A 25,919-nucleotide genomic window follows, 5' to 3' on the forward strand; every position below is an offset into this window, starting at 1 on the left:
AAATTTAAGTTAAAATTGGATGATCAAAGTCCCACATCGACTAATTTAGAGAATGATCACAGGTTTATAATTAATGAATACGGTCTGTATTGGTGTGAGGTATTTTTGGAGAAACTCAAAGTAAAATCATGAGAGCTTATGTTCGAAGTGGACGAGAGGTTTAATTTTTTTTTTTATTACTTTTTCTTGAGAAAAAACGTGATCGTTTAGTATACAAACAAAAAGAAAAAGTTAATTTTTTCGAAAAAAGAAAAATTGTCAAATCACAATAATTAAATAATTTTTGAGAAAAAAACCTAAGGAAGGGTATTATTTGTCACTATCAAATTATTACTATTTATTAATTGTAATTAAAAAAAAATTAAATAAATTCAATACAAATTTTAAACGAGAGTAAATATCCAACAACTTTCCACGGTTGACTCTCCTACGTGCCATTTTGAAGGCACGATTGAAAGCATTATCAATGCAATAGTCACGTGTTGATTATTTTCGGCATGTGGAGTACGCGTGATTTTGAACGGTAAGTGGCAGAACAATAATTATTATTAAAAAATAAATAAATAAATTCAATGTAAATTTTTAACGAGAGTAAATATCCAACAACTTCCCATGGTTGATCCTCGTGCCATTTTCAAGGCACGATTGAAAGCATTATCAATGCAATAGTCACCTGTTGATTGTTTCCGGCATGTGGAGTACGCGTGATTTTGAACGGTAAGTGGCAGTTTTATTTGTCAAATCACCATAATTTATATAGAAATAAAATAAAATAATTTTTGAAAAAAAAAAAAACTAACTAAGGAAGGGCATTATTTGTTCAAATATCTGTAAATACTCGTTTTATGTTATATTAAAAAAAATATATTAATAATTAACACGATGAATAATTATTATTATTTATTAATTATAATTAAAATAAATAAATAAATTCAATACAAATTTTAAACGAGAGTAAATATCCAACAACTTCCCACAATTGACCATCGCACGTACCATTTTGAAGGCACGATTAAAAGCATTATCAATACTATGGTCACGTGTTGATTATTTTCGGCATGTAGAGTACGCGTGATTTTGGACGGTAAGTGGCAGACTTATTTGTCAAATCACAATAATTTATATAGAAATAAAATAAAATAAAATAATGTTTGAAAAAAACTAACAAGGGTATTATTTGTTAAAATATTTTTAAATACTCGTTTTATGTTATATTAAAAAAAATATATTAATAATTAACACGATGAATAATTATTACTATTTATTAATTATAATTTAAAAATAAATAAATAAATTCAATATAAATTTTAAACGAGAGTAAATATCCAACAACTTTCCATGGTTGACCCTCGCACGTGCCATTTTGAAGGCACGATTGAAATCATTATCAATACAATAGTCACGTGTTGATTATTTTCGGCATGTGGAGTACGCGTGATTTTGGACGGTAAGCGGCCCATTTTTATATAAAAACCATGACACATATGCCAAAACTACCCTTGACTAAACGCTTTGACAAGCAATGCAGAGTGGGGCTTTTTCGTAATCTTATAATCTCCAAACGATGGCGCGTAGCAATCCACCTCCCGCTCGTAAACTTCATCTCTGTCAAAAGTTACAAGTCAGAAACCACCGACCTCCGGCGACCACCGTCAAAGCTTCAGCCGGCTGTTCATAGCTTCGTTTACGAAAGTCAGTGTGATCCATATTCCGTTTCAGCTCCTTCACTCACGGTAATCGTTCAGGTATTTCATTCTCCGTACATTTTCACAGTTTCTCATTGCTATAGAAACACAGCGCCGCCGTAGCTCTCGTTTACCTATGCTTCATGGTTGATCTGATTGTATAGTTCCGTTTTTTCCTGGTTGTTCTTCAGTGCGATGAACTTGTGGATTGAGTATTTCTTTGGTTTGTTTCGAGTGCGGGGATCATTTTCTCAAAAAGCAGAGTTGATCTGTGATAATGAAATTCTAACATGCTCAATTTGTGATCGATAATAAACTTTGCGTTTGCTGTTATTGGATTGGGGGTTAATAGCTCTGTACTAATTTTTTGCTATTTACCGTTTCTTATAATTTGAAAACGAGGTCCAAATGTTCGGTGTCCTCTGTTTTCTTCTATAAATCACGCAAGTTTTTCATCTGTTCTTCAGTGATACGAGAATGCCAATAAAAATTGTTCGTGTTCCATTTCATTTGGAAAATGGAGATACTAAGATTGGGCTACCGCACGAGGGATTTATTGCTTTTTCAGAATTTTTAAGCTGTGCTTTCGAACTTTTTCATTGTAGTGAAGCCTTTTGATCGAGGATTTGGAGTCTTTGTTTTGTCTATGCTGTTTTCTTGGTATAATTACACCGATAAATTGAGCATTCTGGAATGGTGCTGTGACATTGTAGCATTTTTATGCTAAGTTATTTCTTTACTCTACTATGACTTGAAAGTTGAATAATTCACTAACCATAATCTTGTAGGAATATGCATTCACGACGGGGGGATTCCATGGAAAGTATATGGAAATAAAAAATCTTAGAAAATCTACACATTGGAGATTACTTGTCAGTTTGGAGAGGCTATGACATTATAGGGATTGTAGTGTAACAGTCGAAGCCTACCGCTAGCAGATATTGTCCTTTGGGCTTTCTCTTTTAGACTTCCTTCTCAAGGTTTTTAAAATGTGTCGGTTAGGGGAAGGTTTCCTCACCATTATGAAGAATGCTTCATGCTCCTCCCTAACCTATGTGGGATCTCACATTCGGAACAATTTTTATTGGCATTCTCATAGCAATATTACTTTCAAGATCTTTTTTGGTAATGAAAAAATGGAAACAAAGAGGAGTTCCTACGGAAGTTGGTGGGGATCCAGGTTATGCTGTGAGCAATGCTCGAGTGACTGAACTTTCTCATGTTCGTTGGAAAGCGGAGACAACCATAGCAGCATTGTTTTAGCAATCACGTCAAAAACATTCAAAAGATATATTCCTTGGCTCAAAAAAGTTGATTTCCAAGGAATTTGTCATTGCTACTGATGGTAGGAAGTTTGAAAAACTTAACTTAGGTGAATGTGAATGGCAGGCTTATGGAGAAGTGTTTGATCGTGCTTGCAACTTTTCTTCTGGGCTTGTAAGGTTTAGCCATGATGTTGATACTCGTGTTGCTGTTTATACGGCAACTCGTGCTGAGTAGTTTACTGCCTTTCAGGTTATCTTATTTGTTGTGGTTCAATATTTTTTCTCTACAGCTCTACCCTTGGTTTTAACCTTCAGAGCTTTAATTCCTTGTTATATTTTTAGAACAATTCCGAATTACAGTTGATCTCTTTCAGGGATGCTTCAGACAGGACATTACTGTGGTTAACAATATATGCTTCTCTTGGTGAGGAATCCCTAATCCACTCTCTTAATGAGGTTCATCCAATAATCTTCTTTGTTGCGGTCTTCAGTTATTGTAGCTGTAGTATGGACTTCTGCGTTGTAATTACAATCTTGAAAGTACCTGTGAGATCCCACATCGGTTGGAGAGGGGAACGAAGCATTCTGTGGAAACCTTTCCCCTAGTAGACGCGTTTTAAAAACCTTGAGGGAAAGGTTGAAAGGAAAAGTCCAAAGAGGACAATATCTGCTAGCGGTGGGCTTAGGATCGTTATAAATGGTATAAGAGCCAGACATCGGGCGATGTGCCAGCAAGGACGTTGGCCCCGAAGGGGGGTGGATTGTGAGATCCCACGTCGATTGGACAGAGGAACGAGTGTCAACAAGAACGAGTGTCAACAAGGACGCTGGGCCCCAAAAAGAGGTGGATTTGTGAGATCCCACATCTATTGGAGAGAGGAACGAGTGTCAGCGAGGACGTTGGACCCCAAAGAGGGGTGAATTGCGAGGTCCCACATCGGTTGGAGAGGAGAACAAAACATTCTTTATAAGTNCGAGACTACCAACTTCTTTGTTCGACACTTGAGGATTCGATTAGCACGACTAAGTTAAGGGTATGACTCTAATACCATGTTAAGAATCACAAACCTCTACAATGATATAATATTGTCCACTTTGAGCATAAACTCTCATGGTTTTGCTTTTGGTTTCCCCAAAAAGCTTCGTAGGAGATGTATTCATTACTTATAAATCCACGATCATCCTCTTAATTAGCCAATGTGTGACTCCNACATATGCATTTTAAAATCCTTGCTGGGAAGCCCGAAAGGACCCAAAGAGGACAATATTTGTTAGTGGTGGGTTTAGGGTCGTTCTTTCATTCATTTAACGCACCATCTATAACTGATATGCCATATTGACAAGGACTAGCATACACGATCTGCTGGTTACTTCAAGAACCCTGAAAAGACTAACAAGGTCTACAAGGTAACTTCTTTACCATATTTCCATTAGATTTCGGATTTCTGCATAAGGTCTCAAACTTTCTGCTTACAACAGAATGGTGAGAAGTGCATGTGCTAGTTTTACTTGGGAGATATAGGAACATTTCATCATGATGGATGCCTTGAGATCATGGATAGGACGAACTTCAGGATGGAGAATATATATCCCTAGGGAAGGTGAGGTTTTAAACTTCAAATTTTGCTCCTAACATATTGGGTTTAAATTCTTCTTCTGTTCATATAGGCCGAGGCAGCCCTACTGTCGAGCAAGTACGTGGATAATGTTATTGTGGTATATGCATATCCCTTTCACAATTATTGTGTACCTCTTGTTGTCACTTTGCGTCCAGCCCTTGAGAAGTGGGCCAAAGAAGCTGGCATCAATTATGGGGACTTTTCTCAGCTATGTGAAAATGGTGAAACCATTGGTGAGTTTTCAAGGTTTCCAAATCCTACTCTTATCTATTGAAAGGCAGAAGAATAATAGAAACAGTCCAATGAAAACAGAAAAGATAAGATATTCTGTTCCATAGGTTATTGCATAATTCATTTGGCAAGGCACTTTGGTATGATAAATTTTATGTTTGGAACCACGAACCTCCACAGTGGTATGATATTTGTCCACTTTGATCATAAGCTCTCATGACTTTGTTTTTGGTTTCCTCAAAAGGCCTCATACCAATGGAGATGTATTCCTTATTTATAAATCCATGATCAACCCCTTAATTAGCTTACGTGGTCTCTTCTCCCAACAATCCTCCCCTTAAATAAAGTATACCATAGAGTCTCCCCCGAGGCCTATGGGGCCTTTGAATAGCCTCCACTTAATTGAGTCTCGACTCCTTTCTCTAGAGCCCTTGAACAAAGTACACCCTTTNCTGCTAGAGTTTGAAAATATATTAAATAAAGTTGCTATTTGGTTTTTATTTTTTGTTTACTTTTTCAAGGAGTAAATATATATATATATATNTAAATTGTCATAAGTTTTGATTTGATTTGATTTGGTTATTTGGATCCGATTTGATTTGGTTATTTGGATTAGATTTGACTTGGTTATTTGAATTAGATTTATTCATACCAGATTTAGTCATATCGGAATTTGATATCGGGATTTGGGAATGTTTTGTGTGTCACATTGTATTTCTTGAGTGACATATTGGTGAGAGTCTATATAGTGTGATAGTGAGGTATTCACTGGTAACGTTTGGTTTTATTAGTGATTGGTTGCTACCCGTGGATGTAGGGGAACTTCTTCTCTCCGAACCATGTAAATATCTTGGTGTCTCTTTGTATAATTCCGTTCATTGGTGTTGTGAGTACATTTGTTCCGCTTTCGGCGCACAACATTCGAGACTACCAACTTCTTTGTTCGACACTTGAGGATTCGATTAGCACGACTAAGTTAAGGGTATGACTCTAATACCATGTTAAGAATCACAAACCTCTACAATGATATAATATTGTCCACTTTGAGCATAAACTCTCATGGTTTTGCTTTTGGTTTCCCCAAAAAGCTTCGTAGGAGATGTATTCATTACTTATAAATCCACGATCATCCTCTTAATTAGCCAATGTGTGACTCCCTCCCAACAATCCTCAACAGACTATCGATCTTCCTTCGTTAGTAAGATTAGCTTGAATCTTTTGGTGGACTCTGATTATTCATCTTCATTCTTTTAACTTCAGAATGCAAATTTAAATGGCTATTACTTTGTGTATGCAGAATGAGATCCCACTTCTGAACAATGCATTCTTTTTAATAACTTTACAGATAGCAAAAGATGCAAAGTTACAAAAAGTTCCTGGCAAAGTTATGTTGGTACAAGATCCACGGACCCCAAAGTCAGGAGGAGCGGCTGCTTCTGCTTTAAAGCTAAGAAGGGAACAAGGCAAGGCAAAAATTCAAGAACGAACTTGAACAGCTATACAGGTAATTAAATACTGCCTAGTTTTTCACTTTGGTACACAGCACATGGATCTCCACATACTTAAGTAGGTCTACCAATAATACTCCTTGCATGAAAGACACTCATCTTTATGCTAAAAGTATATATTTCTTAGTTGAGCATAGAGCACGGGACGACTCGGATTGATAGCCATTTGATTTTGGTTTTTGATCCTTGAAAATTGTGCTCGATTGCTCGGTATCTCGTAAATCTTTACGATGTTTTTCATCTCTTTAAGATAATATTTTAATTCTTAATTAAATTTAGACTAAAAATAAGAATAGGTTTGTAAAAACTATTTTTTGTTTTAGTTTTTAAATTTTTGTATGAATTTTGAAAACATGTGAGAAAACAATTATAAACCAAATGGTTATGGCTTCTTTATCTAAATAAACAAGGTTATAAGAGAGTGTTGGATGAAAGTCCCACGTCGACTAATTTAAGAAATGATTATGGTTTTATAATCAAGGAATACTCTTTCTATTGGTGTGAGGTCTTTTGGGAAGCCCAAAGTAAAGCTATGAGAGCATCAAAGTGAACAATATCATATCATTGTGGAGAGTTCTATTCATTGAACAGGGACTAGTAGCTTTTCATTTTCTTTATAACTTTACCTCGAGCTTTTTTTTTTCTTTGGTTCTCGTTTGCATCTTCACCATGGACAAGACTCGGTCAAATAAAAATAAAAGCTTTTGGGATATATTCGATACCGAGTCTATGTTATGATATTAAACGATATGAAAATTATAGTAAATCAGAAGTAAGAACTTGTATGGAGTGTGAACTCAGTAATTCACGATCACTAAAATCTCTAAAATCGAATTAATAATAATAAGGGTAAAATTAGAATAATAAAAAAAAAAAAAATCTGATTTCAAATATTTTGCTATATTTGCTGCTAGAGTTTGAAAATATATTAAATAAAGTTGCTATTTGGTTTTTATTTTTTGTTTACTTTTTCAAGGAGTAAATATATATATATATATTATATTACCGATTCTTTACAAATGTAACGACCCAGATCTACCGCTAGTAGATATTGTATTCTTTGGGCTTTTACTTTCTGGCTTTCCTTCTGGGCTTTAAGACGTCTTAAAGCCTTGAGGGGAAGCTCAGAGGGACAATATCTGTTAGCCGTGGTGGATCTGGGCCATTATAATTAATTTTAATTTATTTTAGAATTTTTATTTTCTTTTTTCATATACACAATACCATTTCTTTTTAGTTAAATCAATTTAAAGTGGTGAGTTTAAAATGTACCGTCAATTTTATTTTTTATTTTATAATTTGTATGTATTTTATTTCATAATCGGAAATAATTCTTTTTATAAATTATTTTGTAATATTAATTTTTTTAAAAATTATTTTATTTTATTTTCTCACTTATAGAATAATATTTATGTTTAATTAATAATAATAATAATAAGTTTTGCTTATTTCAATTGGCGCGCGTCCACAACCGTCAAAAACGACGACGACCTTTTTATTGGCTTCTCTGGCGATAAGGTTCCTTTACTCTCTCGTCCTCGAGCTCAGCCATGGCTGAAGCTTCAAGGATTTTCTATTCTCCGCTTGTTCCCAACTTCCGTCCACTCCAGAAGACGCATTCAACCAAGCCCTACACAGCATCTTTTCGCAGACATTCGATCAATTGCTCTGTCTCCACAAGTGACAGTGCTAGAGTGGCAGCGACCGGGCCGATTCCATGGGGTTGCGAGATCGATTCGCTGGAGAATGCTTCTGCTCTACAGAAATGGCTGTCGCAGTCTGGTCTCCCTGACCAGAAGATGGCGATACAGAGAGTGGATGTTGGAGAGAGAGGACTTGTGGCTTTGAAGAATGTTAGGAAAGGGGAGAAATTACTGTTTGTGCCGCCCTCTCTCGTTATCTCTGCAGACTCGGTAAGTTTTCCTGACTGGAAGTTCTGGTGGAAATTCTTGAAATGTGAGGAACTGATACGCTGACCAATTTGAGAATATTTAAGTAGTCTGCAAAATGTTTGGTAAATTTCGTTCTAGTAGTTTTGATTGTGAAACCCTATTATTCTGTTGGTTCACCTGAAGTTTAGCTTGTTTTTGGCCAAGAGGCGTAGGATGTGATTGAAAATTGGGTGGATGAAGTCATTTTCTTTGAAGGAGTAGGAGAGGGGCAAGTTACAAATTTTCATTTTTCATAGATAAACTTTTGTTTACAATCTTTCAACTGTGAGTCAAATTAAATGGACATTCATTCCATTTTCATCGTCATCTAAGCTATAAACCAAGAAAATATCCTTTTTCACCTTCTTCCAATGGGAACAACCGAAAATGCTACACAAATAAATGCCTCTCCACTCTCATCATGTACTGTGTTGTCTATGTTAGGAGTGGAGCTGCCCTGAGGCTGGGGAGATGTTAAAACGTAATTCAGTACCAGATTGGCCACTTATTGCAACCTACTTGATTAGCGAAGCAAGTTTAATGAAATCATCAAGATGGAACAACTATATATCAGCCTTACCTCGGCAACCTTATTCACTTTTGTACTGGTCAGTTACTATATGGTCCAAGTAACTTTATATTTTTTTGTGTCTGGTATTTATACTCAGTCCTTGCTCATATAGCCTCTCTTCTATCATTTCAGGACACGAGAAGAGCTAGATCGATATCTGGAAGCATCAGAGATCAGAGAAAGGGCAATAGAAAGGATCACAAATGTTGTTGGAACGTAAGGCTATATTTCCTCACTGCTTATTTTCTTATTAAATTTTTTAAAACTGCTATTTAATGGTAGGATTTTCAATCAGTATCCTAAATCATTCCAGTTCATCATTGTGTAGTTCATTAAACAATAAGTTTTTCTTCTGTGATTTTTGGTGCAGATACAATGATTTAAGGGACAGAATATTTTCCAAATATCCTGAATTATTCCCCGAGGAGGTATTGAATTCTTTACTCTCCAAGAAGTCAGCCTATCACCAGTTTATAACTTTGCTTTATTCACACTGGAATTTGTTCAACCTTTTCTCCAGCTGCTGTCAACTTCCCTAATACACAAACATTTCTCCGTTTTGGCTGGTCTATACTGTTTTTCTGGCATTCCTCTAGGTTTTTGGTATTGAAGAGTAAAACTTTTTTCAGCTTCATGGTTGTCTATTAAAATCTTTGTTCTCTTGAGAAGTTTTGATCAACCAAAAAAATAACAGATTCTTGTCATTTTTACGCAAACTACAGTACAGTGCTTTTTTAGTTTAACCCAACATTTAGTTCCGGGAGACTTGGATTAGACATTTAAGAATTATGTCTACGTAATTCAATTTCATTTCCTAATTTGGGAGAAAATTGGAAATATATATTTCTGCTTGCCATACAGTGTGCATGACTAGGTTTCAATCTGGGGCATAAACTGTTGGCAAATCCCAATTCTCTCAACTCTTGTTTACTTGAAACATGATTAACTTGATTCTTCCTGGATGTTTGATTTTCAGGTATTCAATATTGAAACTTTCAAGTGGTCATTTGGGATTCTTTTCTCCCGCTTGGTAAGTTGGGCTAATCAAATACTATGCTAGCGTGGCATGCTTAACTAGCTATAGAACAAAGCATAAAAATATAGTATGGGGATTGATTTACAAAAAACATTTGGCTGCAACCATATATAATACATCACAGTCAATAATGTTTGCTGAAATGGTATTAATCTATGAAGCTGTAAAGCCTTCACATTTTTCTTTTTCATGTTTGTCTTCCCTGCCCCCATTTTTTTTTTTTTTTTTTTTTTTNTTTTGGTGGGGAATAATCGTTCGTGTGTAATTTGAATGCTGACAAGATCATATTTCTTTTAAGCCCAGGTTCGGTTACCTTCAATGGATGGAAAGGTTGCATTGGTTCCCTGGGCTGATATGCTGAATCATAACTGTGAGGTACGCTAATTGGTGTTTTTTTGAAAGCTGTAAGTTGTGATGTTAGAATTGAAATTTAACTCTTGCAACAACTATAAATGGCTGGCCCAGGTGGAGACTTTCTTGGATTATGATAAATCATCCCAAGGCGTTGTCTTCACAACAGATCGAGCATACCAACCAGGTGAGCAGGTAAAAGAACATTTAAAATTTTCATAATGAATGAATCTGATGAGATAATCTAATACTGAAATTTCATGTGAACTTTAATTAAACAAAAATGGAACTATTTCAAACTTGCTAGTCGTATTAGATCTCGAGTCCATGCTGAAAAATGTTGGCCAGGGTCATAAACGGTAGAAAGAAGGATAAAAAACGTTCTATAACTTCTTTCCCAAAGGAACTTTTCCCATAGAGATGAAACTTATGTTAACTGCAAAATTTTGTATTATTTATGCATCATGGTTACTTTAATGACTGCTAATTGCAGGTGTTCATTTCTTATGGCAAGAAATCTAATGGGGAGTTGTTGTTGTCATATGGTTTTGTTCCAAAGGAGGGAAGCAATCCTAGCGATTCTGTTGAGTTGTTACTCTCACTAAAAAAATCTGATAAATGTTACAAGGAGAAGCTGGAAGCACTGAAAAAGCATGGATTAAGAGCGTGAGTATAAAGAAACTGATGAGTTCTTCACCATTTAACTTTCTCAAACTTATATTTTTTTAAATTAAAGGATATCTTCGAGTTATTCCTTCATAAACATTCATCTTTAATTTCTGGTGCAAATTTTAATAATTAATGGAAAACCAACCACATGCTAGTTAGTTCCTCCCACCTTTCTTTCTCTTGTTAAAATATCTTGTTATTTTGTTGATCGCACTGAATAAATTTATCATGACAGATCCCAGTGTTTTCCTATTCAAATCACTGGCTGGCCTTTAGAATTAAAGGCATTTGCTTATTTAGCTGTCAGTCCACCAAGTATGAGCAAGCAGTTTGAAGAGGTTTGGTTGACAACCTCTTTTCTACTTCTGTTCTTGATCTGCAAACTCTGTCTCAATGTGTGTCTGTGTGTATTGGCTACCAGATGGCTGCTGCAGCATCAAATAAATCAACAGCAACGAAGGACTTAAATTACCCTGATATAGAGGAGGAAGCCCTGCAGTTCATATTAGATAGCTGCGAAACTAGCATATCTAAATATAACAAATTCTTGCAGGTAAAGGATAAAGAATATGTCGATTCTATTATTCTAGTGGAAATTTACCACTCAATTTAACAATGAACATCTGGTTCTTGTCATGCTTGCTCACAATGGCTGAAGCAAAATCAATATTAATTTTGCAAGATGATAGTGATACTAGAATACTTGAAAAAGCACATTTCTTAACTCGTCTTTGCAGGCAAGTGGATCCATGGATTTGGACGTGACGTCACCAAAACAACTGAACCGTAGAGTATTTTTAAAACAGCTAGCAGTAGACTTGTGCACGAGCGAACGAAGGATACTTTTTCGAAGCCAATATGTAAGTCCACACGATCCCATATCTGCAGCTTCCCTTTTCCTTCATGCAAATGAAAGCCTTTCACATTTTCTGGTTGCTGCTGTGTAAAATTAAGTTAAATGGCATGTGACTGTTATTTGTTAAGTGCATCTTGAAGTTGAGACCTAACTTTCTTAAAAAAAATGTGATTGCGTTTATTGATATCTTGAGTACGGATGTTTCAGATTCTGAGAAGAAGATTGAGAGACTTGAGAAGTGGTGAATTGAGAGCTCTGAAACTGTTCAGAGGGTTTGGGAAACTTTTTAAATGATTGGTTGTTTGTGTGTATAAATATCTCTGGACTGTAAGACTGTGTAGCCATGAGATGAACACGCTAGTCCTTACAGAAACTCGTGCCATCCCGCCTCGCCGTGGTGGCAACGTTTAGTTTGCTGCTCGAGAATTAAGGAGGCTGGTCTATATAGAAAGTGAAACAGGCAAAAAAATCCCCCATCACCACCACCACCACCACCACCTCTTGGTCTGTATCATCACATTGTAAGTTCTGTATTTCGTTGCATGAGTTTCGAGTATTCTCAACTGAAAAATTGGATTTTTGGACCGAGTTGCTTTTGATTCAACAAATTTTTGATTTCATTCAGAATGCTTCTAGAAAACTAGTCTTTTCTGAATTATATGAAGCCAGTAAGCAAACAGCGAGTCCATGGGGTATTTGAACCCGAGTATCCGAGAAAAAGCAGAATTCTCGGTTGGAGAAACTCACGGTTGATGGATTTTTTTCATGCCTTTTGAATACCTTTTTTTAACTAAAATTTTTACAATGTTCTCAACTTTCTATATTTTGATAAGTAGTTATTTGGGTGTATAAACGCCGATATAGTGAAGTTCATTTTCACGTAAATAAAAATAAAAAGTGTTACGAATTCAATATGATAACGACAAACATAATTTTTTAAAATTCGAGCCTAAATTGAAACTTTTGCGACCCCAAATTGTAATTTAACCCTTTCAAATTCTTGAATACAAATAGAGTATTTGAAAATCCTTAATTCTTTTTAATAGAAAAATACAAAAGTGAGACCAATTTTAAAATTAGGGAATTTTTTTTTTTTTTAAAGCTCAACTTCTTCTGTCTCTAAGTTCCGACGATAGAATAGTTTTGACCTCTTTCTTCATTTTGCCGCAACTCCCACAATTCGCCAATATAAAAGCAAGCTGCTTCACAAAAGCAGGGCATTCAAACGAGCTAGAGTTGAACGGCAATGGAGGGTCTCGCTTCCCTCGGAACAATCCCCAAGGTTTCCTTTCCACCCATTTCCTCTTCTATTCGCAGGTCCAAGTTTCTCTCCAGAAGGCTGAATCGTCGGCCTTCAATGGATGCTTTGTCGAGGAATTCAATCTCTGTTGCCTCTTCTTCTTCCCCCATTTCCCCTGCCATCCGAGCTCAACAGGTTTGGATTTCGACTTCTACGTTATTCCAATCTGAATTTTCTTTGTTGGGGTTTAGGGTTTTTCTTTGTAGTTCGTGCATTCGTTGTTTCTTTGTGCTTAATCTGCATTTTTCCCATCTGAGAAGATTTAGATTTCTCATATATTCATCCAAATAGTCGAATTCTTGGAGGAATTGTTTCGTAATGAGTGCATATTCTGTGTTTTTTAGACAGAATCCGAGGCTGGATCAGCTGCGGCTTCCCCAGTTAATGAACCAAAAGAAAATGATCTGAAAGTGAAGGAGTGGGAAGTGGGGATGTTCCAAGATGAAGTAGCAGCAAGTCAAGGCATAAGGATTCGCCGCCGGCCGCCCACCGGGCCGCCATTGCATTACGTTGGACCTTTTCAGTTCAGATTACAGAATGAAGGGAACACTCCTAGGAATATTTTGGAGGAGATCATATGGTACAAGGACAAGGAAGTTTCACAGGTAACATTATGTGGGACATTTGATTAATTTGTATTCCCATATTTTAGGATGTTGTCTGTGGGCTGATAGTGTTTTTGGTTTCTGAATGTTTCTAGATGAAAGAAAGAAGGCCTCTCTTTTCGTTGAAAAAGGATCTTGACAGCGCCCCTCCTGCTAGAGATTTCCTTGGAGCTCTCAAGGCTGCCTATGTTAGAACTAACTTACCTGGTTTGATTGCTGAAGTGAAAAAGGCTTCACCTAGCAGAGGAGTTCTAAGGGAGGATTTTGATCCAGTGAGTGTTCTTGACTGTTTATTTTGTTGTTATATTTCATAAATCTATGCACGGTTTTCGCAGTACCAAATTTTGATTTGATTGGTTTGTATACTAAGAGGTGTTTTAGGGCCTAAGAAGTATGAGTTTGTGAAATCTTTGTTTGGATTGTAAACGAAATAGGTTATAAGAACCTAAGTTTGTGTAACTCGTATTTAGTAGGCATTTACAATCTTATAAGTATAAGTTTTTGTATCATTTGAAGAATAGGTTGAGTGTGGGTTTATTAAACACGAGTTCACGTAGTATGTGCGACTAACTACTCTATAGTATGGGATAAACAACTCCACATAGGAAATGACGTTAGGTTTCTTAACCGAAGTTAAATAAACGTGATCTTTGAGCTAAGCACTACGTAGATGTTTGTTTTTCCCCCTTGAGAAACTAAACTTTTATTGAGAACAAACGGAAGTGTGAGATCCTACATTGGTTGGAGTGGAGGACGAAACATTCTTTCTATGGGTGTGGAAACCTCTCCCTAGTAGACGCGTTTTAAAACTGTGAGGCTGATGGCGATACGTAATGGGCTAAAGCAGACAATAACTGCTAGCGGTGGACTTGGGCTGTTACAAATGGTATGAGAGCCAATCACCGACTCGCTGGCCCCCAAGGGGGTTGGATTGTAAGATCTCACATCGGTTGGAGAGGGGAACGAAACATTCCTTTATGGGTGTGGAAACCTCTCTCTAGTAGACGCATTTTAAAACCGTGAGGCTGATGACGATACGTAGCAACCTAAAACGAACAATATCTGCTAGCGCTGGGCTTGGACTATTACAGAAAGAAAGCAAGACAAAAGGTCCACGGGCTGATAAAAGGAAAACAGCCACGCTAAAGGAGCCTAGCACCTAACTATACAAAAAAAATGCTCAAACTCCAATCCCCTGCAATAAAACCTCTTAAATGTTCGTAAAACACACAAATAGCATTTGCAATGTTGCTTTGCATTACGCCAACCTTTTGTGCTAGCACATCATTTTTAACAAATTATTGGGGTTACTTTCGTGTTATGCCCTTGATGGAAAGGGGTAAAAATGAAGATGTGCTAGTTGTTTATTGTCACGCCCAGTTTTGTCGAAATGTTGTAGTAGGCCTCGAACTGGGAGTGTAAAGATGAATAAACTAGACATATTACCTAGGATCGGTTACGTTTTGTTTTCCCGAGTTTGTTAAGTGCATCAAACAGGAACCTACCAACTGTGCATACGTGCCTAAAACTTCAGCTATACAACAATGCTATGAAATTCGAGCTTTTTAACTAGCAAAACTCAAGATTCAACTACTTGTTAAAGTAGAACGTGTTTATCTAGCTACTTTTGCTTTGAAATAATCGAGTCGTGTTTATTTAATGTAAATTTGATGAATGCTAATAGGTTGAGATTGCCCAAGCGTACGAGAAAGGCGGAGCAGCATGCCTTAGTGTTCTCACAGACGAGAAGTTTTTTCAGGTGAAGAACATTTTAGGAGCTCTGCCATTCCTTTTATCTCTTGGACGGTGTTTTCTCAAAATTCATTTCCTAAGTTTAACATCTGTTGTTTGTGGGGAGTAGGGAAGCTTTGAGAATCTGCAGAAGATAAGGAATGCCGGAGTGGAGGTTTGTCATATTGGATCATAATTTTACATAATGGTATGTGAATTGTACTTATAATAGTAGGAAACATATGCATATGCAGTGCCCTCTCTTGTGCAAGGAGTTCGTGGTCGATGCATGGCAGATCTACTATGCTCGATCCAAAGGTGCCGATGCCATTCTTTTGATTGCTGCTGTTTTGCCTGATCTCGACATTAAATATATGACTAAAATCTGCAAGATGGTCGGTTTGACCCCCCTCGTTGAGGTAACAATGTCCTGTCGTTTTTAGGGGCATCTTGTATATGTTGCTTACCATTATTGTACAAGCTTTTGATCTCTTTATTTTTAGGTTCACGACGAGAAGGAAATGGACCGTATGCTTGCGATCGAAGGCATTGAGCTTATTGGCATCAACAATCGGAATCTCGGTAATGTTTGACTACTTTTGTTACGTTGTTCATATTGCTAAACTTCTCGTTTCTCCATTGATAAATATATTGCATTAATTTGTACCGAACTACATCTCTTAGGATGTGAGATCCTACATCGGTTGGAAAGAGGAATGAAGCATTCCTTATAAGGGTGTGGAAACCCCTCCCTAGTAAACACATTTTAAAACCTCGAGGGAAAGCTTAAAGAGGACAATATCTGCTAGCGGTGGGCTTGGGCTGTTACAAATGATATCAGAGCCAGACACTAGGAGGTGTGGCAACGAGGACGTTGGGCCCCCAAGGGAGGTGGATTGTGAGATCCCACATCGGTTGGAGAAGGGAACAAAGCATTCCTTATAAGGGTGTGGAAAGCCCAAAGAGGACAATATCTGCCAGCGGTGGACTTAGGTTATTACATAGGACATGATAGGAACAACCATAACTTTAAAGTAGTTTTAGTATTCCGACACACGAGCAATTGTCTGCTCCTTGCTTTTGAAGCGCTCAGCAACATCACTCATCGATAGTTACATTACTTATATACTTGTTTTTAAAACAATATCTTACAGAAACATTCGAGGTCGATATCAGCAACACAAAAAAGCTTCTCGAAGGAGAGCGCGGACAAAAGATCCGTGAAAAGAACATAACCGTAAGTATAAAGTGGACAGTTCTGCTGTTTGACAACTTCTCATCAAACTAAATTGTTACACCAAATGAAGAACACATCAAACTTTTACCCCATCTGATATTCCCTTGTTTGTTGTGAGGATTGTTCAGATAGTGGGAGAATCTGGGCTGTTCACTCCTGATGATATTGCTTATGTGCAAGAAGCTGGTGTTAAAGCTGTAAGCTTCTCATATTTGGATTCATGGCTTCCATTGTTGCATCAGCCATGGAATTTGAGATTTTTTTACGTGGTTTCTGCAGGTTCTCGTTGGCGAGTCGATTGTGAAACAGAGCGACCCGACGAAGGGAATAGCCGGGCTTTTTGGCAAAGATATTTCTGCTTAAAGCTTTTAGGAAACTTGAAACTGCTGTATGTTGAACAGGTTTTGATACCCATTTGGCTCTGATCTTATGAACCTATGGTATTGAGTTGGAACTGATTAGATCCCAAAATGGGAAAATAAAGCTCAAGCTATATATTTATACCATAACTGTTGCGCACCATAGCATAGTTTGGGAGATCCCACCTCCGCCCCCTCGATTGGAGAGGGAAATAAAGCATTTTTTATAAAGGTGTGGAAACATCTCCGTACAAAACTTGTTTTAAAAACCTTGAGGGAAAGCTCGAGAGAGTAAACCTAAAGAAGACAATATCTGCTATTGGTGGACTTGGACCATTACAAATGATATCAGACCCAGACATCGAGCGATGTGCCAGCGAGGAGATTGAACCTAGTTGGGAGGTGGACACGAGGTAGTGTTGTGCCAGCGAGGAGATTGAACCTAGTTGGGAGGTGGACACGAGGTAGTGTGCCATCCAAGACACTTGGCTCCGAAAGGGGGCGGATTGGGGGTCCTACATCAATTGAGGAGGGGAGTGCCTGTGAGGACCTTGGGTCCTAAGGAGGGTGGATTGTGAAATCCCACGTCTCCTACATGAGTTGATCTTGGGGATCGTGGGCCCTGGGGCCCTAATAGACGCCTTTTATTTTTAGGCACGGGCTAATTTTGGTCATAAAAGTTAAATAAATTATTATTTTAAAATTTATAATATTTGGTTGTCATTTAATTTTGAAGATTTATAAGATAATTAATTTGAATTTGATTTGATTTAGATAAAATTGAAAAAATGTTTTTTCAATTTTAATAGAAAAAAAAGGAATAAATTTGAAAATGTGGAGCGTAGATTAATATATTTATAAAATATATTAAAAAGTAAGAAAAAAACAAACAATTCAAAAAAATGATATTTTATTAATGAATAATGTAATAATTATTTTAATAAATTAAAAAAAATCACAAAATGAGGTGAAAATTGCAGACGGTACGAGCGCGCGTGAAAATACGAACTTCCACGGCTTATCTATAGGAACTTCCACGGTAACTCGTCCCTGTTTCTCCGGCCATGTTCTCTGCCGGAGCCGCGGCCTCCGGCGACCTGGAGTTCCGGTCCGACGATAACGCGTGGTACAATGTGACTGTGAAACTCGAAGGCGATGTTCTTAGGATCAGTTATTCCGAGTTCGCTGGGGAGCACGACAATGTCTTCACCGCCAACCATTTCCGGAGCTTATCGGAGTTGAGCGACTTCGAAGGTAGGTTTCGGCCTCTGTCCAGACAGTTGCAGGATTACGAATGCCCTAACATCGACCCTGGCATGCCTGTTTGTGCTTCCTACTCCTCTCGAGCCGATGATGTTCGCTTCTACGACGCTCTTGTGGAAGGGGTTCGTTCTTTTACTTTACACTTTTCCTGTTGTTTGAATCTTGAGTTTATCGCTGGAAAGCTCCCTGTTGATTTTCCTTTAGTCTCTGGGATTTTCTGTTGCTTTGCTATTTTAAAGATCTTAGACGGGCTAAAACTGGTCATATGCCATAGAATAGTCTGAGTTTTGAAAGGTTCTCCATCATGTTACAGAGCATGCATGCTTTACCGCCATAATAGCAATTACTATTCCGTCGATGAACTTTCTGAAATTACTATGTAATATGGATTAAACATTGATTTTCTGTATGAACTTGAAACTTCAATCTTTCATTCTAACACTTCTGATCATTTTTGTTCTTAAATTTCTAAAAACATCATTTCTTTTGATTAAGTTATATTGATCAAAACGGAATACGAATTGTATCAACATTTGAGGATTAGAATGAAGGTCCACATGAACTTAGTTCAACCATACTTTGACATGTATTCCTTCCCTTGAGGTTTGAAGATGCTTAATTCAAAGTTTCAGAATGTATTGATTCAATTGGAAGACTTGGCATCTTCATTTTCTCCATGACTCGTGCATTGGTAGGTGGATTATCTTGAACACTCTTATGCAAATGGAGAAGAAGAATGCTTATGCAACTTTATCATTTTCTGGCAGAATGGTCCAAACTCTGGGAATTTTGCAATTGCCAGTATTGCTAACATGTGTGAAATTCAATTTAGTAAAATTAATGACGCAGTGTTAGCAACTTTCTTCAGGAAAGTTAGGGAGAAAATCCAAACCAAAATGAATAGAGGGGATACCTCATCTGAAGGTCGCCCTCCCACCCATAATGATGGTGGTGTTTATCAGAAGGATGACTGCCGCCCCAAATTAAAGAGCCGGCTATCCTTTTTTGGACGCATGAACCAGGTGAGTACTCTTTCTAGAGCTCAAGATTTCACAAAGCAATACGTTGTTACGTTCCAACTTCCATTTACATTAGAGGACTCCATTTCATGCTCCATTTCTTGATGGCTCTCTCCATTTCTAGGACACACGACGTGCCAAGCGTTCTTCTGGGATGGTAAAGCCATGTGAAGGTACAATTTATTATTTAGTGAATGAACCTAATCTCTCAGTTATCTCTGTTGGATGACGAAAGTCCCACATCGGCTAATTTAGGAAATGATCATGGGTTTATTATCAAGGAATACTCTCCCCATTGGTCTGAGGCCTTTGGGGAAAGCCCAAAGCAAAGCCATAAGAGCTTATGCTCAAAGTGGACAATATCATACCATTGTGGAGAGTCGTGTTCATCTAACATGGTATCAGAGCCATACCCTGTGGTATCTTAATCATGCACTAATGAATACTTCTTTAGTCACTTTTTTGTTTCTTAATTGAACTTATTTTTTCTCTCCATAGATCAACAGACTCTCAATCCCAGAAAAAGTGAGGTAATCAAGCAAGATGCTGATATTGGTGGAATGAAGTATCAGTACATGATTTTACTTGAGAATCTAGATAAAGGAATCTCTCCAGTAAAACTTGCCAAATTCTTGCATGGAGAAACATTGATATTACCTCGTGTATACATTTTCCCGAGCTTAACATATGAGTTGTATGCAAGGGGAGCTGTTGTATTGAATTGCAGAACGAACCTAGAGAAGTTGTGTGATTTTTTGGATAATCCAGATCATGTCATTTTATCCTCCCAAGGAAGGTAAACTTTTTCCCTAAATGAAATTTTCAAATAAATGTGCTGACTATCTTGGATTTAATAATTGAAATCTAAGAAAATATCTAACGTGCTCCAAGTTAACAAACTAGAAAAGTTTTATAGAGTAATGATAGCGCCTAGCTTCTATAATCCTTGACTGTTTAGATTTGTTTCCATTTTATAGTTTGGGAGTTTTCCACTCATTTTCTTCAGGCCCTTGGTAGTAACTGGACGAGTTGCGAGGCACGAAACTTTCGGGACAATGGCGGCAGGAGCCATGGTGCTAGACTCGGAGGTGAGTTCTTATTTACTCTGTTTGAACATTTTTATTGTAACAGAAGTTGCCCTGTTGATCTCTGATAGTTGCATTTGAAGTTGAATTTAGAAAAATGAAAGAAGTATCCAATTTTCAATTAATCAAGCAACGTGTATCATGGTCTGGAATCTTAGTATAAATAATAAGAATCCCACATGATCTATCTGTTTCTAGTTTCTTAAATCAACCCCATTTCATCATAGAACTGCAAGATAAACCAGAGTCGACATTGAACAGGGAAGATAAAACAATTTAGCTTCAGAACTAATCAAGGAATTTAACTTTTGGTATCAAACTTGTGATGGGTGTTGCTGTTGCTGTTCACTTTGATTGGTTACAGAATAAATTCGGTAACGAAAAAGACGGTCGTGTGTGTTGCGAGCTGAAGGTTGTGAGATTAGGAACAAATGAGTATTCGACTGCTAAGCATTTGAAGGAGTTGTTCATGGAGTTTCTTAGCCATCAGAGGAGATTGCACCAAAGATTAGCCATGGAGGAGCAAGATTTATTGCAGTATGAACCCTAAATGAATCATAGGTCAGTTGGATAGGCTTCTTGTTTTTGTGTGGATGTGGTTTCTGAATTAGAATGAATTTTGTGTTAGATTTTGATTTTGATCAACTGAATACCCAGGAATCGAGAAAGGAATCGAGAATGGTATAATAGATTCGTGTCTCAGTGTTCTATGAAATATATCTGAGATATTATATCTTAGGTGGATTGTGATTTGATTTGTATTATATTTTATTTTATTATCAATATTTAATTAGTTTATATTTTCCTTATTTTTAGTTATCAATGAGAATATATACTTCGATTCCAATTCGATTTCTCATTAACATTTTCTGAACTTTATAAAAAATAATTAATGTTTCTTTTTTTAAAAAATAAAAGTACATTTACCTCGAATTAGATTTAAATAATACTCATACAATTTTAAAATTAGCATAATAAGGAGGACGATAATTAAACTTTTGAAAATTTAAAAATATTTTTTAAACGTTCATTATTTTTTTTAAACCATTCTAAAAATTTAAGGCTATTTTTTAAATCATTTTAAAAGTTCAACGAGATTTTTTAAATAAAGTATTGACGGCTTTCGTTCACAGTAATTTTCTAAAATATTTTTAAAAAATTACTCAATTATGCTAAATAAACTTTAAAGTTGATGTCTTTTAGATTTATGAACTCTCTCCCGTTTTTAATATATTATTAAAATTTTAATTTGGTGTTCAATGAATAAGTTAGAGAAGGGAGTCTGTTAAAATATCATCACTGACTCAATGGGGTTAAAACTAAACCAACAGGGTTAAGCTGAACCATTGTATGAATTAGTTAAGAAAATGATTCAAAATTTTATGAATAAATTTAGGAAAATGATCGAGAGTGTCTTGTATTCTCTTTTCGATTGATGTTAATAAAGAGTGCGAGTGTTTTCCACAGAGAGTTATGTTCAACAGAGACTCGATGATATACTTTGTTCGAACACTAGTAGATCGTGGCTCCTAAGAGGGTGACTAAAATGTTTAAACCTTAGGGTTTGAATATTAGAATGAGGTCACTAGAAGAGAGAAGAAAAAAAAGGCTTGTGTCCACTATGCTTCCTTGTTGGTCAAAGCATCGTCATCCATCCAATAACATACCGACACGTCGCAATCCGACATCGCAATTTTTTTTTCTCTTTTTCTTTTTTTCTTAGTTGGAAACATTTTGATTTCTTACATTATTCGAACTCCAACTGCGCCACCGCTCGTTTTGACCCCTCATCTGATCTCAGATCAAATACCCTTTTAACTTATTACAATTCTCAGATTCTCTTTTCCCTCAATTGGCGGCAACTGTTTGTTCATCCCCTCATTCTCTAAATCTCGAGGTAATTTACAAACCCTTTTGCCTTTTCCTTTCCTTTTTCTTATATTCGGTCATCACAGATCGTGAAGATTTGACTTCTTTTTCATATGGGTCTTTGATTCTTTGAAGTAATGGAGCGATGGGCTATGAGATGTGTGGTGATGATGGCGTTTGCCGGTGTATTGCTGTTGAATTTGAGAGAATCAGAAGGGATTAGGTTTGTGATTGACAGAGAAGAATGTTTCTCTCACAATGTTCAGTACGACGGCGATACTGTTCATGTTTCTTTTGTTGTAATCAAGACAGATTCTGGATGGCACTATGGCGAAGATGGCGTTGATCTTGTGGTATCATTTCACTTCCCTTTGCTTTGATTTCCTTCTCATTTATAGAATTTGAAACAGGGCAAGCAAGATTCATGGGGTTTTTTTCTTTTCTTGTGTTCATAATTCTTGGTTCAAGAATGTTTGGAAGTGGCTTCTTGTTCTTCTTGAGCAAGGACTTGTCTTAGTTTAAGAGATGGTTTGTTTTTCTCAGTTGTTTTTTTGGGTGTTTTAGATGATTTGACTTGAGTTGGAGGACTACTACTAAAACTAGAATGGGGAGGGATTGATCTTTGTGTAAGAGGCTGTTAGTTTGTAGGTTGTTTCTTTGAACTCCTTATGATGAAGATTACCTCTTAAGTTCATTGGGTGCTTGAAGACTGATACTAAAACTCGAATGCATAGAGACTTATGTTAGTAGACGAGGTGGTTTACTTGTTCTAAGTTATTTTTGTGGAGATGCTTTGATTTGGAGAGACGAAGTGTAACAGCCCAAGCTCGTTGCTAGTAGATATTGTATTCTTTGGGTTTTCCCTTTCGGGATTCCCCTCAAGGTTTTTAAAACGCGTTTGCTAGGGAGAGATTTCCATACCCTTATAAAGAATGCTTTGTTTTCCTCCCTAACCGATGTAGAATCTCACAATCCACCTCCCAATTGATGTGGGACCCCCCAATCCACCCCCCTTCGAGGCCCAGCGTCCTTGTCCTTGTTGACACACCGTCTCGTGTCCATCCCGCTTTAGGGCTTAGCTTCCTCACTGACACATTGCCTAGTGTTTGGCTCTAATACCATTTTTAATAGCTCAAGCCAACCACTAGCAAATATGTCCTCTTTGGGATTTCCCTTTTGGGCTTCTCTTCAAGGTTTTTAAAACGTGTCTGCTAGGGAAAGGTTTCCACACCCTTATAAAGAATGCTTCGTTCTTCTCTCCAACGGCTGTGGGATCTCACACAGAGCCAGACTGAGACCTCCTTACGATATTTACTTCTTAGTTCTTAGTTCTTGGGCAGATATTTATCTTATTAGGGAAGATGGTTAGTTTTTAACTTGGTTCTTGGGGTGTTATACATAGGCCTCATTTCATCCTTAGAATCTTTAATCGTTTAGAATTGTTAATCGTAGTCATTTGTGTACTACGCGGTTAAAAAGACTTATGACATATGCATTGAAGTTGAGGCTGTGTAAAGAGACTCTAGAGACTATTCTAGTGTTTAATGGTTAACTTAGGTTCTTTTTCCTCGATTTTGCTCTTCTTATGAAGTTCTTATATGGGGTTTGATTTGAGACCCTTGTGTTTATATTGTTTTCGCCGGTAGAAATTGCTGCTGATCCAATATTTTTGTTTGAATTTTAGATAAAGGGTCCTTCTGGTGAACATCTTCACGATTTCCGTGACAAAGCTAGTGAAAAGCATGAATTTGTTGCTCACAACAAAGGTCTTCATCGATTCTGCTTCACGAACAAGTCCCCATACCACGAAACCATCGACTTTGATGTGCACGTTGGTCACTTTTCATACCACGAGCAGCATGCGAAAGATGGTAAGATGCCATTCTCTGTTTTATCATGTACTGACCTTCCTTCACGAGTTAATATCAATCTCAAAACTGGTGCTTGTGCCTGCAGAGCATTTCAACCCTTTGTTGGATCAAATATCTAAGTTGGAGGAAGCTCTTTACAATATTCAGTTTGAACAGCATTGGTTAGAGGCTCAGACCGATCGCCAGGCAATAGGTAATGTTGACGAACATGTCTCAAACTTGAATAATTTCCACGGCATCAACTTATGAATTTAATTGACTGGAGAAAATAACGAAGCATTTCTTATAAGGGTGTGGAAACCTCTCCCTAGCAGATGCATTTTAAAACCTTGAGGGAAGCCTAAAAGGGAAAGCCCAAAAAGGACAATATCTGCTAGCGGTGGGTTTGGGTTGTTACAAATGGTATTAGAGTCAGACACCGGGTGGTGTGCAAGCGAGGACTTTGGGCCTCCAAGGGGGGTGGATTGTGAGATCTCATATCGGTTGGAGAGGAGAACGAAACATTCCTTATAAGGGTGTGGAAACCTTTCTCTAGCAGACACGTTTTAAAACCTTGAGGGGAAGCCCAGAAAGGAAAAACTAAAGAGGACAATATCTGCTAACGGGGGTTAATAGGCATTATTCAAGCACCAATGATCGTGATAGTAGCTTTCTTCTTCATCATGGTTGCTGATGTGGAGAGGTGCTCATTGTTTAGGCTTGGATTGGGTAAGAAGACTTTAGATCTAACCCAATGGTTCGAATTGCATTAAGACAACAGATCCTCCAACCCTAACCCAACGTATAGTTCGGGTTGAGTTGATTTAGTTTTTCTTTTGTGCACTCTTAGCTTAGTCCATGGCAGATGGGTGTTGAAGGCAACCAGCCAAAAACCCGTGACGTGTTTCCTGTTTGATCTCGATTCTGGCTGTTGAACAACTCTGCCGATTGAAACGACGAAAACCGGTGACAGTATTTTGTGGTATGGTTTGATTGCAGTGAATGATGGAATGAGCAAAAGGGCAGTCCACAAGGCAATGTTTGAATCAGCAGCACTGGTAGGGGCCAGTGTCCTCCAAGTCTACTTGCTGCAGCGCTTGTTTGAAAGGAAGCTTCGGACATCCAGAGTTTAATGACAAGCATAGAAAAGCTTTGGACATCTTTTCCTATTTATGGTTCTATAATAAATTTACCCTAATACAGATTATTTGCTAATTGGTTTTTCTTCTCTCTTGTCTTGTTTTGCCTTATGCAGCTACTTTTCACTGCCCTTGCCTTTTTCGTACCTCTCATAAGTTATTAGAAGTTACTTTTGTGGAGAAAAACAATATTGAAGGACTTGGGTGCCAAATCAAGAGGGTATATTTGTTTTTTTTTGGGCTGTGGGAGGGGCATTTTGGTATTCTCCTACTTTCTTTACGTTTATGGGTATGGGTGTTCAAATGACCCGAGAACCCGACCAACCCAGATTACCGTTTATGGGTATGGGTGTTCAAATGACCCGAGAACCCGACCAACCCAGATTACCCTATCTAAACTATAAAGGTTGGGTTAGTTCTTTTTTAGATTTGGACCGAGTTGAATTCGTTCCCAAGTTGTCATTTCTTTTGTTGGGTCAACTTGACCGGTTCAAAAATAGAATTACAATTCAACTCTAAATTTAAGATTATTATGAGTTTGTAGTGATGTGTGACTTGTGAATATCAATAGAATTTTTTAAATAATTAAAAAAATTATCGACAACTCAATTCAAAAGTACAGAATTGATTACTTCAAGGTCATCAACCCAAGAATTTTCATATAGATTCGAAGGATTTTTTCAAGCCCAACTCAATCTAACTCGAAATGAGATTTTTTAAGCTTTTTTTTTTCAATTCCT

At 37.2% G+C, this 25,919-nt stretch overlaps 4 protein-coding genes across 8 annotated transcripts; all 4 read left to right on the forward strand.

Annotated features, from left to right (window-relative positions):
* The first annotated feature begins 4,197 nt into the window (after positions 1–4,197).
* LOC111811670 (ribulose-1,5 bisphosphate carboxylase/oxygenase large subunit N-methyltransferase, chloroplastic) lies at positions 4,198–12,346 on the forward strand. Of its 2 annotated transcripts, none has more exons than XM_023698664.1 (17): positions 4,198–4,357; positions 4,430–4,551; positions 4,619–4,644; positions 4,725–4,815; positions 6,146–6,304; positions 7,827–8,221; positions 8,684–8,847; positions 8,943–9,026; positions 9,181–9,238; positions 9,787–9,840; positions 10,150–10,221; positions 10,312–10,392; positions 10,691–10,863; positions 11,102–11,204; positions 11,288–11,419; positions 11,604–11,726; positions 11,930–12,346. In XM_023698664.1, the coding sequence occupies exons 2-17, from the start codon at positions 4,485–4,487 to the stop codon at positions 12,014–12,016; spliced, it is 1,869 nt and encodes a 622-aa protein (XP_023554432.1). In that variant the 5' UTR covers positions 4,198–4,357; positions 4,430–4,484; the 3' UTR covers positions 12,017–12,346. The 2 variants fall into 2 exon arrangements, with proteins under 2 accessions (XP_023554432.1, XP_023554433.1); XM_023698665.1 differs by having other exon boundaries at positions 4,198–4,348.
* A 485-nt stretch (positions 12,347–12,831) lies between these two features.
* Positions 12,832–17,104, forward strand: LOC111811715 (indole-3-glycerol phosphate synthase, chloroplastic-like). Its single transcript, XM_023698730.1, has 10 exons — positions 12,832–13,157; positions 13,367–13,627; positions 13,723–13,899; positions 15,312–15,386; positions 15,489–15,533; positions 15,613–15,777; positions 15,862–15,940; positions 16,513–16,595; positions 16,724–16,792; positions 16,875–17,104. Exons 1-10 carry the CDS (start codon positions 12,969–12,971, stop codon positions 16,956–16,958), a joined length of 1,227 nt encoding a protein of 408 aa, XP_023554498.1. The 5' UTR covers positions 12,832–12,968; the 3' UTR covers positions 16,959–17,104.
* An 839-nt stretch (positions 17,105–17,943) lies between these two features.
* Positions 17,944–21,025, forward strand: LOC111811711. Of its 4 annotated transcripts, XM_023698722.1 has the most exons (7): positions 17,944–18,339; positions 18,913–19,239; positions 19,361–19,409; positions 19,735–20,032; positions 20,243–20,324; positions 20,686–20,882; positions 20,979–21,025. In XM_023698722.1, exons 1-6 carry the CDS (start codon positions 18,019–18,021, stop codon positions 20,869–20,871), a joined length of 1,263 nt encoding a protein of 420 aa, XP_023554490.1. In that variant the 5' UTR covers positions 17,944–18,018; the 3' UTR covers positions 20,872–20,882; positions 20,979–21,025. The 4 variants fall into 4 exon arrangements, 3 of the variants coding, with proteins under 3 accessions (XP_023554490.1, XP_023554489.1, XP_023554491.1); XR_002817587.1 differs by lacking the exon at positions 20,979–21,025 and having other exon boundaries at positions 20,214–20,324; positions 20,686–20,701; XM_023698721.1 differs by having other exon boundaries at positions 20,686–21,017.
* Positions 21,026–22,074: 1,049 nt separating this feature from the next.
* LOC111811810 (transmembrane emp24 domain-containing protein p24beta2) lies at positions 22,075–25,412 on the forward strand. The gene is made up of 5 exons (XM_023698849.1): positions 22,075–22,218; positions 22,326–22,543; positions 23,875–24,061; positions 24,147–24,254; positions 25,040–25,412. Exons 2-5 carry the CDS (start codon positions 22,328–22,330, stop codon positions 25,171–25,173), a joined length of 645 nt encoding a protein of 214 aa, XP_023554617.1. The 5' UTR covers positions 22,075–22,218; positions 22,326–22,327; the 3' UTR covers positions 25,174–25,412.
* The last annotated feature ends 507 nt before the right edge of the window (positions 25,413–25,919 follow it).

This window comes from Cucurbita pepo, chromosome LG15 (genome assembly GCF_002806865.2).
Source record: "Cucurbita pepo subsp. pepo cultivar mu-cu-16 chromosome LG15, ASM280686v2, whole genome shotgun sequence".
Lineage (NCBI taxonomy): Eukaryota > Viridiplantae > Streptophyta > Magnoliopsida > Cucurbitales > Cucurbitaceae > Cucurbita > Cucurbita pepo.

Coding starts and splice junctions, on each gene's coding strand:
- LOC111811711 (XM_023698722.1), top strand. CDS start 18,019: ATGTTCTCTGCCGGAGCCGCGGCCTCCGGCGACCTGGAGTTCCGGTCC. Junction 19,410..19,734: donor GATGGTAAAGCCATGTGAAG/GTACAATTTATT, acceptor TTCTCTCCATAG/ATCAACAGACTCTCAATCCC. Junction 20,325..20,685: donor CCATGGTGCTAGACTCGGAG/GTGAGTTCTTAT, acceptor GATTGGTTACAG/AATAAATTCGGTAACGAAAA.
- LOC111811810 (XM_023698849.1), top strand. CDS start 22,328: ATGGAGCGATGGGCTATGAGATGTGTGGTGATGATGGCGTTTGCCGGT. Junction 22,544..23,874: donor AAGATGGCGTTGATCTTGTG/GTATCATTTCAC, acceptor TTTGAATTTTAG/ATAAAGGGTCCTTCTGGTGA. Junction 24,255..25,039: donor GACCGATCGCCAGGCAATAG/GTAATGTTGACG, acceptor GTTTGATTGCAG/TGAATGATGGAATGAGCAAA.
- LOC111811715 (XM_023698730.1), top strand. CDS start 12,969: ATGGAGGGTCTCGCTTCCCTCGGAACAATCCCCAAGGTTTCCTTTCCA. Junction 13,158..13,366: donor CTGCCATCCGAGCTCAACAG/GTTTGGATTTCG, acceptor TGTGTTTTTTAG/ACAGAATCCGAGGCTGGATC. Junction 15,387..15,488: donor CAGACGAGAAGTTTTTTCAG/GTGAAGAACATT, acceptor TGTGGGGAGTAG/GGAAGCTTTGAGAATCTGCA.
- LOC111811670 (XM_023698664.1), top strand. CDS start 4,485: ATGATGGATGCCTTGAGATCATGGATAGGACGAACTTCAGGATGGAGA. Junction 6,305..7,826: donor GAACTTGAACAGCTATACAG/GTAATTAAATAC, acceptor TCTGGCGATAAG/GTTCCTTTACTCTCTCGTCC. Junction 11,205..11,287: donor TGAGCAAGCAGTTTGAAGAG/GTTTGGTTGACA, acceptor ATTGGCTACCAG/ATGGCTGCTGCAGCATCAAA.